The sequence below is a fragment of the Telopea speciosissima genome, chromosome 5 (genome assembly GCF_018873765.1).
Source record: "Telopea speciosissima isolate NSW1024214 ecotype Mountain lineage chromosome 5, Tspe_v1, whole genome shotgun sequence".
Lineage (NCBI taxonomy): Eukaryota > Viridiplantae > Streptophyta > Magnoliopsida > Proteales > Proteaceae > Telopea > Telopea speciosissima.
Window position 1 is genome coordinate 8837747 of NC_057920.1, and position 14119 is coordinate 8851865.

At 39.0% G+C, this 14119-nt stretch overlaps 1 protein-coding gene across 2 annotated transcripts; it reads right to left on the reverse strand.

Annotated features, from left to right (window-relative positions):
- Positions 1-581: 581 nt before the first annotated feature.
- LOC122662599 (U1 small nuclear ribonucleoprotein 70 kDa) lies at positions 582-12793 on the reverse strand. 2 transcript variants are annotated; one of them, XM_043858277.1, is made up of 11 exons: positions 12592-12793; positions 12009-12123; positions 11846-11925; positions 6087-6162; positions 5770-5834; positions 5617-5679; positions 3481-3562; positions 3224-3386; positions 1841-1918; positions 1185-1397; positions 582-1130 (listed from the first exon to the last, which is right to left on the reverse strand). In XM_043858277.1, exons 1-11 carry the CDS (start codon positions 12688-12690, stop codon positions 725-727), a joined length of 1440 nt encoding a protein of 479 aa, XP_043714212.1. In that variant the 5' UTR covers positions 12691-12793; the 3' UTR covers positions 582-724. The 2 variants fall into 2 exon arrangements, with proteins under 2 accessions (XP_043714212.1, XP_043714211.1); XM_043858276.1 differs by having other exon boundaries at positions 582-1397.
- Positions 12794-14119: the final 1326 nt, after the last annotated feature.

A 14119-nucleotide genomic window follows, 5' to 3' on the forward strand; every position in this document is an offset into this window, starting at 1 on the left:
TCCCCTATTTCTACTGAAGCATGCGGGTTTGATTTTGATGTCTCATAAACAACATTGCTTCTTTTTAAACAAGCAATTTAGTTTTGTTAATCCAAGGGCATAGCTTTTCATGGCTGCAAGCTTCAACTTAAACATCATTAAGGTCAATTATCATATAATAGTTACCAAGTTCATATCATGACGGCAAAGTGAGTTCTTAACTCCATTGAAGTTATCACACACGGATTATAGTCATTATCTCTCATTGGCATATAAGCTGATAAAAGTCATAAATTTCCCCTAGCCCCATCAAGAAGATGTCGTACAAAACAGACTGATTAGATGCATACTACACTGTCAACAAAGGTTAAGAATGAAATCAGCACCACTCCCACAACAATATGCACGATTCCTCCAAAACATAAGACAAAAGTTACAAAGACGAAGCATTTACTCTAAACAATCACACGAAGAGAAATATAAGTATTCTAATCCAGTCTTGAAAAGGACAAATAAGTATTCTAATCCAGTCTTGAAACCTTACCTGCTTACGACGAGCATAGTAGACCATTCTCCCTTGGATTGGGTCTGTTGAATTCACCAAAATTAGGAAACCACAACCAGAAATTAGAAAGGATGATGTGCATGTGTGTGTACAGTTTTCTCTCTAAAAAGCTAGATAATGGGTTTGACCTTGTGGGAGAACCAAAACAAACGGAAGGAAATCACCAAGTCACCTGCATCCCTAGTGCTCAAATTCACGCGAAAGAGACCTTTCTGAACGCTCATACTCTCGTTCTCGGTCTTGAATTCTATCCCCTTGATCATACCGGTAATCCTTAGGCTCCACCTGGTCATAACGCTCAGGATCCCGATCGTAGTGTTTCTGATCGTCCTTAGGCTCAAAATGATCAGATCCTCCATGACCTTGGTCCTCACCAGGGTCATAATGCCCGTGCTCACGGTCAGGTTCCACACGCTCATAACCATGTCCCCGCTCAACATGATCATACCCCCCACGGTCCTTCTCAGACTCCACGTGATCATATTCCCTCTCACTTTCAGCAAGATGGTCGCGTTCATGCTTTGGCTCACTACGACTGCGATCACGTCCACGATCATAGTCCTCTCGCTCTCGAGGACGATCACGACCATGATCACGGTCACGATCCCGTTCATGGTCTCGATTTCTATCTCGCTCATTGTCATGACCATGGTCCCGATCTCGATCCCGATCACGACGATCACGATCCCTACCCCGTTCTCTCTCCCTGCCCCTGTCCCTATTCCTATCACGGTCTCGATGATGCCTTTCTTCTCGTGGATCACGATCCCTTGTCCGGTCATGGGACCGCTCATGAGATCTCTCACGTTCCAAGTCTCTGTCCCTTCCCCTTTCACGGGACTTCTCCCTCTCCCTGAAACACCATTTTCAAAAGCAATTATATACTTACATAGACACTCTGATAAAGTTAAGAAAAAAGATCAGACGAAAGACTACATACAACCACAATCCATTATAATGTCCCATTCATCACTTTATCTGATATTTACGCCCTATGGTCTTCATTTGCTAGATGCCAAACATAATCACTCTGGTTGACCCATCTCATAAACTATCACTTGAATGCGTCACAAAGTCGAGCAAGAAATTTTATGGTATTAAGATTTAAGTCACCCAAACTTTATTTGGCAATTGGAGAGTCCATACCCTCAGTGCAGTTTTTCACTCTCTATTTCATCTTCCAAATAGAACAATTTATCATTGCACCCAAAGGAAAAAGATATGAAGAATGATAGCAAGAGTATATTGAGCAGTGGATTTGTATGAACTCAAAACAAATTCAAAGGCTCATCTTACCGATCAACATGACGGTCCTCTCGGGACCTAGGCTCCTGTGACCTAGGGGGTCCCCCTGAAGCAATCTGCTGCGGCTCTCTGTGCAATTAAAAAAGAATAAGCAAATTACACAAGTAGCAAATAAACCAGCAAACTTAAATTCATCAATGAGCACTAGGAAAAGTACTGCTACTTTGGCTGCTCAACCAAACCCCCTCCCCAAATGACATATTTCAAAATATGGTATTATAAAGTCATTTAATTCATTATAAAAAAGCACAACACACTGAAGTGAACTTAGAAGTTAGAAATCCATCGTTAAGGTTTTTAACAAGGACTACATGAATGCCTTCTCCCAAAACCAAGAGCCACTCAACTGGAAATAGAACCATAACACGAAAACCCCTTCATTCTTCCAACACCCCCCCCCCCCAAAAAAAAATTGCATAGTTAACATCACCTTAATTCAAGTGTTAACCGATATTTCTTCATTATTAAATAAGTAACATAGTTCATCGATGTGCCCACAGAAGCACCCCACATCTTAAGGTCTTCAGACTCTAAAAAGAAGGGGGGGGGGGGGGAACTAGAATTAATGATGGCCTTCAGACTCAAATAGCAGGGGGTACTAGAAGTAGTGATTTACTTCCTCCAAAATATTACTCACACCAGGAGTGTGGTGTAAAGAGTCCATCCATCCATCCAGCTGACGCAGAAAAAAGATAGCAAGGCCATAAACCCATTGTGTGGCTAATCTTTCCATACCCCTCGGACCAAAAATCTGCTGCAACAATCTTTAAAACATGAAAATACACAGTAATTTAAACTAAGTCATAGTTTCTCAGTCCTCTCAAGGGAAACAAAAATCTATACCACCCTCCACACCTTCATGGCTATTCAGACTCGGTCACCAGTTTACCTTTCCTCATAAGAGATTATCAATTCAGAGTATATCCACTTTCAATCGGTACACTCTCATGTATCAGGACCATAGTAGTCACAGCATCTAGGCGACCCTAGGCATTGTTGGAGGTAAAAAAACAAGTCGCTTAGGTGACAACCAAGGCACCCTTCCAGCAAATGGTGCCTGGACGCCTAGGTGACACCTTGACAACTATGATCAGTACACGCTTAAAACACCAGAAGGTATCAAAATATTTTATGGTCCCTCCTACACCATCCCTGCAAAGAAATCTACAACCACTGGAAAACCTCATAGAAGTTGTTCTTTTAAGTCTTCACTCCTATTTACCACTTCTACCAAATTAATCTACAACAGGAGCTTCACCCACAATGAGGACAATATTAGTTTAATAGTCCTATAGGATAATATATACACCAAGATATCCTACCAAGCATGGACACAGGGTTTAAACCTCTAAGTGCCACAATCAGGAAACATACCTCCCAGAATACTTTTGATTGACTTCTTCACCGCCAACCCTGGTTGATCCAAGTCCACCACCAAGTCTGCGAGGTCGCCAATTGGGAACAGTTCTTCCACGTTCAACATCCACAAGCACTCGTCTATCATCAAGTTTTCTCCCATCAGCTTGTTTGTAAGCAGCTGCATGATGCATGGTATCAGCATAAAGAAACATAATGCATCTAAAATAAGCAACAGCGGAACTAGCACAAGCCTATGTCAAATTACAACAAACCTTTCATATCCCGTGTATGCATGTACTCGATGAAAGCATAACCTCTAGGTTTATTTGCCACTTTATCAGTAATCATCCGAACCTATATGTACACAGCAGAAAGCAGAGTATAGTCACATAAATAAATCTTACGAAGCAAGAAGTAAAGAAAATAAATAAAAGCCAAGTAGTTTTAGCCACTTGGGCAATAACTCTTATTGTTATAGCCTAGAGCATGAGAAAAAGATACTAAATCCTAAATGGCACGGCAGACAGGCATTAGGCCTCACTAGCCGTGCTCACCTTTTAAGGTGTACAGCTTCGCCGCGCAGGATGCATCACCATCATTGCTAGAGTTGGCAGAGAAAACGAAGAATGTGGCCGATTTACCAGTTGTCAAAAAGACTTACCATCCCCTTACCAGGGAAAATTTTTAAACTAGCAAACTAATTATAAATAAAATAGTACCAGGATATCTTCTGAACTGCTGAGAGATTATTGATAGGCCTTTAGAGTCAAAATCAAATTTTCAGTAGTAAGATAATGCAAACCAGAAAGCAAATATCAGGCAGAAAGGTGCTAATACTCCCGAGTTTGTATTCCACCCACCAAAGGGAAAGAATGGAACTTGACAGGTCACCTGTAGTAGCTCGAGAATAAAGGCCAAAAGGCACCATGCATCAGTACCTTGCTTGCTCACCTTTAAGGTCTACAGCAATTTTTTGCCATGCACGATGCACCATCATTGTTGGAATTTGGATTGGCAGAAAATCAAGGTAGGCAACCAAAACGCTAGTCACGAGACCGAAAAATAGCCCCCCTTACCAGGGATCTTGCTCGATCAAAACTAAATACAACTAACTGAAGGAGTACGATACTACCTACAGCCCTACAAGATTTTCTGGGGCTATCAAAATCAAAGTGATGCTTTTCAGAGGAAGGAGAAAGAAAACAAACCCTTACTGCCAATTAGAGGCAGAGATACCTGCTATTACTCCAGGCACCATCCATCAATACCTTGCTCACCTTTCAAGGTTTACAGCTATTTTTTTCCATGCACGATACACCACCACTGTTGGAATTTGGATTGGCAGAAAATCAAGGTAGGCAACCAAAATGCTAGTCATGAGACCGAAAAAATAGCCCCCCTTACCAGGGATGTTGCTCCATCAAAACTAAATACAACTAACTGAAGTAGGATACTACCTATACCCCTATAAGATTTTCTGGGTATATCGAAATCAAAGTGATGCTTATCAGAGGAAGGATAAAGAAAACAAATCAAAGTGATGCTTATCAGAGGAAGGATAAAGAAAACAAACCCTTACTGCCACTTAGAGGCAGAGATACCTTCTATTTATTCTTGACTATTGTTGATCCACCACCATTTAGAAGAGAGAGAAGCTCAACAATCCCCTTTCAAACTTAATAACAAGGCTGGAAACATGTGGCGCTATGCATCACTGACTGTGGTCACCCCTTTAGGTACAGAGTCACAACTGTGATGCATCATCACTATTGTACTTAACTTGGTAAAGGGGATTCTGATAACCAACATACCGATTGGAAAAGGTCCCATATAACCCCATACCAGAATTCATAAAGTTTACAGCACTGGTGAAAAGACAAAAGATAAGAGACAGCAGAAATCACACAGAAATCAAATTATCTGTTATTAAAATAATTTCTAGTTTTTTACTTCCATGATAAATGCAAATTTGACCCTTTTTATGAATAATACTTTTACAGAAATTCATTAGGTCATTGGTCAAGGAAGAGCTCTACAAAAATCAGCCTTAAGTAGAACCATCTACAGTTAAAATTGAACTCATGTCAGACCATTGTGTACAGTGCTATCATACAATTTTTTTTAACAATGCTAACATTCAACTTCCTAGAGGGAATATAGTGAACATACCCAGTGGTGAATTTAGCAGAGCAAAAAACAAAAACCTGGCTAATACTCCTGATTTGCATACTAGAAACACAGAAACCCAAGTACAAAGAGAGATGGCAGAGAACAAAATTTTAAAAAGTTTAATCATTGGAGGAAATCCCAAAGAAGGCTACAGCAGAGAGCGGCCATATTACTGAACCTCTTACCGAAGTCAAAAGGCAAAACCTGATCCCTCCTTGGGGATGCTCTAAAATACCTACCCGCTTGATTGGTCCATAAGCTTCAAACTCCCTTTTGATTCTGTGCTCAGTAGTCTCATAATTCTGCAAAAGAACCACAGCAATGCTTATCATTCCAATCCAAATAACTAAAGGATCATGATAAATGAAGAAGAATAGCATGAAACTACTCACAAGTCTTGCAATAAACAATGTCTTGTATGGATCGCCAGTTGTGTTTGGATCACTAGATGGATCATCTGCATTAACAAAAAATAACAACAATAAAAGAATCATATTGTTTGATTCCATGTGTCCAATCAATTTTTCTTGTGATTTCTGGAACTAATAAAACAATCATGTGGTTTTCTATGGTTGTCTCATTGGTTGAGATAACACAAGAAGCACCAGCCACACATCACTTCGCAGACAAGGCAGGTGCCAACTCCCTATAGGATAAAAAAACTTTGACCCTAACTTTCAATAACATACAGAAAGGGCAGGCTAATTACATTTCTGAAGCTCTTCAGCAGCCTTTGCTGCACCCTCTTCCAATCGTAGTTTGTGAATTCTAGCCCTTCTTTGAGTCTGGAGCCATAAAAAATGTATCAACAAGTGCATTCACACAGTGCCAGATCAATAAATGTTCTTCCATGAATACAACAAAACCACATGAAAAGTACATTGATCCAAAAATTGATAGAAAATATCTAAAGGGAACACAAGAAATTCCAATGCTAGCAAACAAAATATTGTACAAGTTAGGAATCTATTATTTACTAAATAGCAAGCTCTGGTTTATCTGATGGATCTCACTAATTGTGAACTAGCTCAAATCAAAATATAACAGGACTTAGAATGGTGTTTAGATCAATTGATTCCAACCAAATCCTTCAGTGAATCATAAAGTTTATCACTGCTTTTCCTCCCAAGCAAATCATGCTCCTTCTCATTATCATAATTTGATCCAGTTACATATAAATTGATAAATCTGAATCATAATAGTAAAGTAGAAAGCCACTTATATCCAGTATGTTCCGTGATGCATGCAAGCAGGTGATGTTAAGCTTAAAACAGCTCTTCAGAAGATATGTGCCACCGCATAGATGATGTCCAAAGCCCATGGCTAATGAAGCAAAGCATTTTGTGAGGTGGCACATATCTTCCGAAAGGCTGTTTTAAACCAACCACACCTGCTTGTCTGCATCAATCTGTCAACCATAATGGAAGTTATAAGAATATGTTTTTTTTATATTTTCTACAGAAGTGAACTAGTAGAACTTAACTTGAAGTTGCAGAGTCATCCTAAAATGCATGAGGACTTCCTTCCAGAAAATAGCCTGAATTTATATAACTTTTGAAGTTTGATTCTCATTTTGATGATTGAAATTTATTTCAATAGTTAGAATATTGTATGTTGTGATAGTCAACATATCTATTATCTAGTTATAACGAAAATATGTAATACACAAGCATACATGATGCACTGGGTACACCTTTTTTACAAGCATACATGATGCACAATATACATATAAAAAGACATATACCACCGTCAGATAAAACATTAAGGAACGCTAACTCATTGCTGCTGAGTCTTAAACAGTATCACTCTTTGATCCTTTCGGTACATGGGGAAGTCAATCTCTTTTTCCATCTTGCCACTTAAGACAGCTATATTTTACCGCTGGGAAATTTTAATAATTGATCATGCCACAAAATGTGTAGCATAAGGCTACAAGAGTCTGGATAATGTAGAAGGCATGATTACAAATTGACTTATTATACTCCAGACTATGAAACCAAAGATACAAATATCTTGGCAGCATTCCAAGCAACTCCTCAACACCTTAGGTCGGCTAGACACCATGACAACTGTGTTATAATGTTCTAGAATAGTTTATATTTTGTTGAGAGACTAAGTTGTAAGGGATTCCTCCTGCCATACAGAGGTTTCCTATTTTATTGGCCATTATAGAAGTTAAAAATAAAGGAGAGGGGTCATAGACCACCAACGATTTTGACAATTGAAGGCTCTATGCTCCTAATTGCAGGAGATACAGTTTTCCCTCATGAGATGCAATAGCAACCTTAGTGCGAAGCCAAGTGGATTGGTGAGATGCGGGTTGAGTTCTAGGTTGGAAACATAGTCCATAACCCTTTTCTCTTTCTCTCTTCTTCTTCCATTATAGGTCAGAGTTATCCCTTACTTGCACCCTGCACATATCAGCTTTATCTCCTATTCTGTTTTGATCTTTGACTTGCTATTCTGTTCACTATTCTCTTGTTGCCTTGTTCTTAGTTTCAGACCATTTCCTAGTGCAGGAACAGCCGCCACATCAACCCATTGAACCTCTAGTAATGGCATTTAATTGTTTTCCTTTGGGTGTCCTGTGGCAGAAACTAAAACTCTTAGTTTCTGTTTTTTCCCCCTAGTTTCTATTTTCTATTCCCCCCTTTGTTCATTAGTTTCTAATTTCATTCCCCCTTTCTAATTTTGATTTCACTTGCTATTCTGCACATTATTTTCTGTTTCTGTTATAACTAATCTTAAGTTTCTAATTTTTAGCAACTTTGTATTTTCATAACTCCTTGATTTCTTCCAATCTGACTGTTGGATTCACTTTTAATTTGGTCATGTCAATCTTCACACCTAATACGACAAGGGTTGTTGATGCAGGTTCCTCATAGAAATTGGCTTATTTCTTTAGAAATTGGCCTAGGGTTGGGTTATATACATGTAGGGTCTTTGTTCTCAAGACTTTCCTATGTATTAGGCCACTTTAATGAGCCTAAACTAGGGGTACATAGGTTGCATACGGGATTAGCCCAATACTTAGTTTATTTTATGTTTTTTTAATTGAACCGGTTCAAATTGGTTGCATCCAATTGGTTCAATTTAAGTGATCATGTGACTTGGTTAAGTGGTCATGTGACAACTTAAGTAGTCATGTGATGTAAGTTGTGCTGGATTAGGACTCTATAAGTCAAGTCATTTTTTTAGTCTATTTCCTTTAGTATCCTAGTTTCCTAGTCAGTTTAAGTTACCTAATAGGTTAGGGATAGTGATGCAGCTCCAAGAAGGAAGAAGAAGAAGAAGAGGCTCTGCACTTAGGGTTTGAATAGGGAGCCATAGAATAGGATTTGTTATTTTTCATACTTAGTTTATTTTCTTGTTTTTAGATTGATCCGGTTTAGAATTGGTTGCATCTAATTGGTTCAATGGATCTAATTTAAGTGAAGTGTTCCTATTGGTTAATAGGTTCTTATATCCTATTGGCTAATATGGAATCTACTCTAAATTAGTTATTTTTAAGTTAGATTCTTTTATTTTAAGTTAGTAGGGGTAGTTAGGACATGTACTGTTTTAATTTAATTAAGTTAGATTAGATCTCTCCCTTCCACGATTTTAGAAGGAAGAGACATTAATTTGTACTAGGATTTGGCTTAGGCCTTTATTATAAATAAAGTAGATCGTGGAGGGCTCCCCCACAGAATTTTGAATTTTAAAAAAATCAGATATCGTGGCTGCTTGCTACTGTTCCTTGCTCCCTTGTGAGTGTATGCATCCTTGTGGATTTCAAGGTGGAAGGGTGGGTGGATTCCTGCGACTCTTTACGCCGTGACGGCTGGGAGGATCTCTCTTCGAAGGTGGTTTCATCCTTCAAACATTCAAGCTACTGCCGGTGGATTCCAGTGTGAATTTGAATTTGAATTTTCTGTTTTATTCTTTCCTTCCCTTCCCCATTCGATCCCCTTTTCTTTTTCTGTTTTATTTTCATAAACCCTACGAGGATCTCAGTTCTGTCCAGATCTGTTTACCCATCAGAAATCATCCAAACTTTGACCACAGCCTCCCCTCACCATTGTCTATACTCTATCCTGACTGCTGCCTCCATCCCTAGTTAAAACCCTAATTTCTCTAAAAACTCCATTAACCATTAAACCCTAAAAATTATAGATTTCACACTTCTAACCATCAAAACCCTCCCATATTTGGATCGAACCTCCCTCTCATAGTCCCCTAAACTCGATCCCAAGCCCAGCCCTATCCATCCATCTAAACCCTAGCTTTAGTGATTTCCCTAATTTCTAAAACCCGAAACCCTAACCCTAATTCTGCAGGAATTTTAAATTGAACCAAATCCTTTTTTTTTTTATATCATAATAGTCCCCTAGGCCTGCTGATCATTACCCTATATTACTTTCATCCATAACCCTAGCCTCAACCCTAGATTTGTCCAAACAGCCCCAAATCTGCCCCAAACAGCAGACTTGATCGGAATCTGATTTCATCTGGCTCCTAGTAGGATTATCTCCTATTCTAGGACTACATTAGATAGGGTTAGACCTTTCCTTTTTAGTGTCTAAGTCTATTTTTGAGTCTTCTATATAAGTTTGTAAGGGAGGCCAGCATTGAATACGAATTTTGATTAATAAAAACTCAGCTTTATGCTTGCAGCCTTTGTTGCTGCTATTCTCTCTTATGAGATCCAGTCTTGTGAGTCATATCAAGACCCCCTCCTTGTGAGTCATATCAAGGATTGAAGGACTGGAATCCCCAGTGACTCCTTGCATCTTGTAGATCGGGAGGTCCTTTCTTAGCTCTTCTTCAATATGCTACTGTTGGAGATCAGTGTTATTCAAGTAGTTTATTTAATTCTGCAATTACCTTCTTCTTCTAATCCTCCAACCCTAGCCGTCACAATTTGCCCAGCATTCCCTTCATTAGACCACATCCAAACCCCCCTCCATCCATCAAACCCTAGCCTCCATTAAACCTGCAACTACCCCATTTGATCCTTAGCTTAAATTCTAAGCAACCCACATCCAGCCATCAGACCAGCCCCAAACTCCCATCGAACATCCCTCTCATCCCTCCCTACACTCGATCCAAGTTTCAGCCCCAAACTCCCACTCTAACCCCTTCATCTCCTTGCTCCATTAAAACCCAAACCCAAAACCCTAAAATTCAATTCTGCCCAATATTGCAGAATTTCAAAACTCATCCAAACTCTAACCTTTTTATACCATAATAGCCCTCTAGACCTGCCCATTAATACCCTATAAACCCCTTTCCCAATATCCAACCCTAACCTAATCAGCCAGCCTTTGTGTGTGACCCCATTACCCTGGTTCCTAGTGGGATTACTCCTACCTAGGACTACATTAGTTGTAACCATATCTAATCACCCTAAACCAGTTTCGTTTTTATGGGGTTATTAAGGCCGGCCATAGTTGGTAAGGCACCTTGGTCGCCTTGTTGGTTTCTCCTTGCTTCCAAGTTCTCTCCAACACCTTGGGTCGCCTAGACGCCATGACAACTATGAGCCCGTGTTCTAGATCTTGTAGGCTATTGGTTCCCAGCCTTTGTTAAATATTTAGTCATTAGCCAGTCTGAACAGAATGACTCTCAAATTACAGGGTGTGATTCAACTCCCAAAATTCACCCCCTCAAAGCCCAACTTCTGTTTGCCCAAGTTCAATGTTTTAAAACTACGACCAGGTGTCAAGGATTATGTCAATCCAACACAATTTCTCCCATGATCTTACCACAGCCTGACTGCAAAGACAAAACAGCCCCCCAACCCCCCCCCCCCCCACCAAAAAAAAAAAAAACTTTTGAAGATTTCATAGATTGCCAGTTCAACAGTTCAGTAGGGCTTAACACTTATCCAGGACTAACACTGAATCAGACTGAATGTTTTAGTGACTTGGATCCTTGACAAGCTTTTCCAACGTGGTTTCCCCCATGGGGATTTAAAACTTTTGTCCAGTCCACCTTAATAAAGTCACCTTTCCTAACCCCAAGGGGTTGCTCAGTTGGCAAGGACCAACACCTCAAAAATAAGAGGTCATGAGTTCAATTCTCCTTGGGCCTAACTATTAAAAAGAGTCACCTTTCATAATAAAAGATCAAATAAATAAAAACTAAAAAAAAATAAAAATCATGGCATATTCATTATATCAGATTAGCAAGGATAAGACTATCTTTGAGTTGGACCAAGTCAAAAGTAAAGGATGTAGATAGAACCAACAACTCCAATTCAGTGTCAGATCCAGTACGCAGTTACAGAAAAGCAGATAGCCACTTAAAGAAAGGGAGAAGAGAAAGAAATAAAAAGAACGAACAAATGAAGCAAACTTGCCCCCTTCCATTTCAAAGATAGACATAGAGACTATGCCATTCACAAAGGTGAAATAGAATCCAGAGAAAAACATCTAGCAAATAAAAGTTATAATAAGCAAATTCAATTCTCAGAGAGTGTCTTACTGAGGTTTCAGCCGTTTTCACTGGTGGAGCATATTCAGGGTCTCCCGGTTCAGCAAAATTACTCACGAATTGTGCCATCCCTAAAGAAAAAAACAGAAGCGCTTGAGACAACAATAAATCCTTTTACATCAAGGCAAAAAGCAAACCTTGAGGTGATACATACCTGTGTATGATGGGCATTTCCTCTTCTCAGGAGGGGGTTTATATTCTAATGGAGGTCGGGCCTCAAAAAGCTTCAAGAGATTTGATGTAAGACCAGTAGGATGACTCTGCCCAATCTGAATGACCAACATGAAGAAATAGATTAAAATTTTATTCAGCAACAGTTCCAGATTTTATAAACATGCTGAAGCAAATACTTATTGAGATATCCGGCAGATAAAAACTAAAGTGAGACACGAAGTAACAAATATAAAGTAAGAAATTCTCCCAAGTGTAAATGTTACCTGCAATACCAAGAGAGATTTGAATAACTCAAAAGTAAGAAAATATACGGTCAAGTTCGATGTCAATTCAGTTTTAATGATCAGACACAGGATTCTCCAAATAAATCGAATGATAACAATCTCAGATGCTCCTTTCACTAAAGATAGTATTATCATAAAAAAATTTAAGGTAAAGGTATAGAGAAGACAATCGCAAGGTGAAACTAGGGTAACAATGAGATGCGAAGTAAGACTACAATCGAGAACATTGCAGAACATCAAATCCAAACCAAAAGACAAAATAAATCAGGGAAGACATACAAGTTTCAGTTGCAGAACGTTCGCGCGGTTCTGAGCTTTGGCGCGGGCCTGTACCGCAGCGTCTCTGTTGCGCATGTAAGGATCATTGAGGTCTCCCATTTTCCAGAGATCAGATCAGAAAAACTTTATGGGTTTCAGGATCTTCAACTCTGACGACCAGAGCAAAAAAGGCATTCGACGATCGTTCACCTCTCTTCTTTCTCCCTATTAAGAATCGGGCGGAATGACTAGAAAGAACAGTAACGATGGTTTTGTCGAGCTATTTATAGTAAATTATTAACTAAGACGGTGCCAAATCCAGATGAGGTCTATCGGATCGAATCGGTCAAAAATCGCCGGATCGGAGTCGTATTTGTCCAAACCGATCCCGCTCCGGCAAGGTATTCCTGGATCGGTTTACTCAGTTGGATCGGACGATACAAACCGATACTTGTCATTTTTATGTTTTTTTTACCCCCTTTAATTTTTAATATTTTTGATCAATTCTTATCGATTTTTATTATTGAGCAACAGATCTCTACTTGGTTGGATGGTCCCAATACAAGCATCTGGGCCAATGGGTGAGCACGTCTAGGTATCTATCTAGGGGACAGAGTCGTCACCTCATGGTGCCTTGAGAGAGGGCATAGGAAACACCACCACGTAGAGATCTTTTTTGCTGTAGTATTTTATAATATTTTTTACCGATACCAAGATTAATCCAGTAAAACCTGGATTTTGACTGATATCAAGACCGACCGATACGTGGATCACTTGCAAGATTGCAATCTATCAAATTTCAAGTGAAGAAGCTAAGAGAAAAAAAAAAGTTCTTCTCCGTCACTGTGAGTAGTGAAGTAGGACGTTTCACTAGTTATCATACAACAGTAGATGGGTTATTCTATGTTATAAAAGATCAGAGAGATATCTTAGTGGTTCAATTTCAGGCTTCACCTTAAAATGAGTAGAGAAAGTAGCTAAAACCTAAAAATACAAAAGATTTCATTTTGTATTTTATATTTATTTCCATTTAATAGCATTTTGAAAATTTACTAAAGCATTGAAATAAGAGTTTGAGCAACTTTTCATATTTACTTTAGATTAGAATTTAGCCATTGTGATGTAAATGAGGTCTTCTATCACATGGATTAACCCATGCACTGCCAAATGTAAAATAATAAAGTATCATAGGCATAATGAGGCCTAAAAAGACCCCCCAAAAAAAAAAATTTAAAAAAAGAAGCAGCTAAAATTCTGATTTTAAGAGGGGAATGATATATAATAAGAGAGAAAGTCCTTTGAGCAAGCTGTATAGGAGAGTGAACCAATGAAGGTCGATGACATGGTTTTCATATATAAGGAGTAGTCATGCGAAAAGGAGAGAGAGACTGCTAATGTATCCTCCATGTTCGGCTTCAGAGACTTTTCTCATATTTCTAGGGAGGGAGTACACCTCCTCTTGAGATGAAAAACAAAAATTATTTTTTGGTCTCCCTCCTGCATTGGGACGGAAAACAAAAATTATTTTTTGGGATGTAAGATAGTAAGA

What these genes read in the sequence shown, in the direction of transcription:
- LOC122662599 (XM_043858276.1), bottom strand. Translation starts at nt 12,690, where the DNA reads ATGGGAGACCTCAATGATCCTTACATGCGCAACAGAGACGCTGCGGTA. An exon ending in GAAATGCCCATCATACACAG is followed by an intron (nt 11,926 to 12,008) that starts GTATGTATCACC and finishes TTTTTTCTTTAG; the next exon opens with GGATGGCACAATTCGTGAGT. An exon ending in GAGGACCGTCATGTTGATCG is followed by an intron (nt 1,398 to 1,840) that starts GTAAGATGAGCC and finishes ATGGTGTTTCAG; the next exon opens with GGAGAGGGAGAAGTCCCGTG.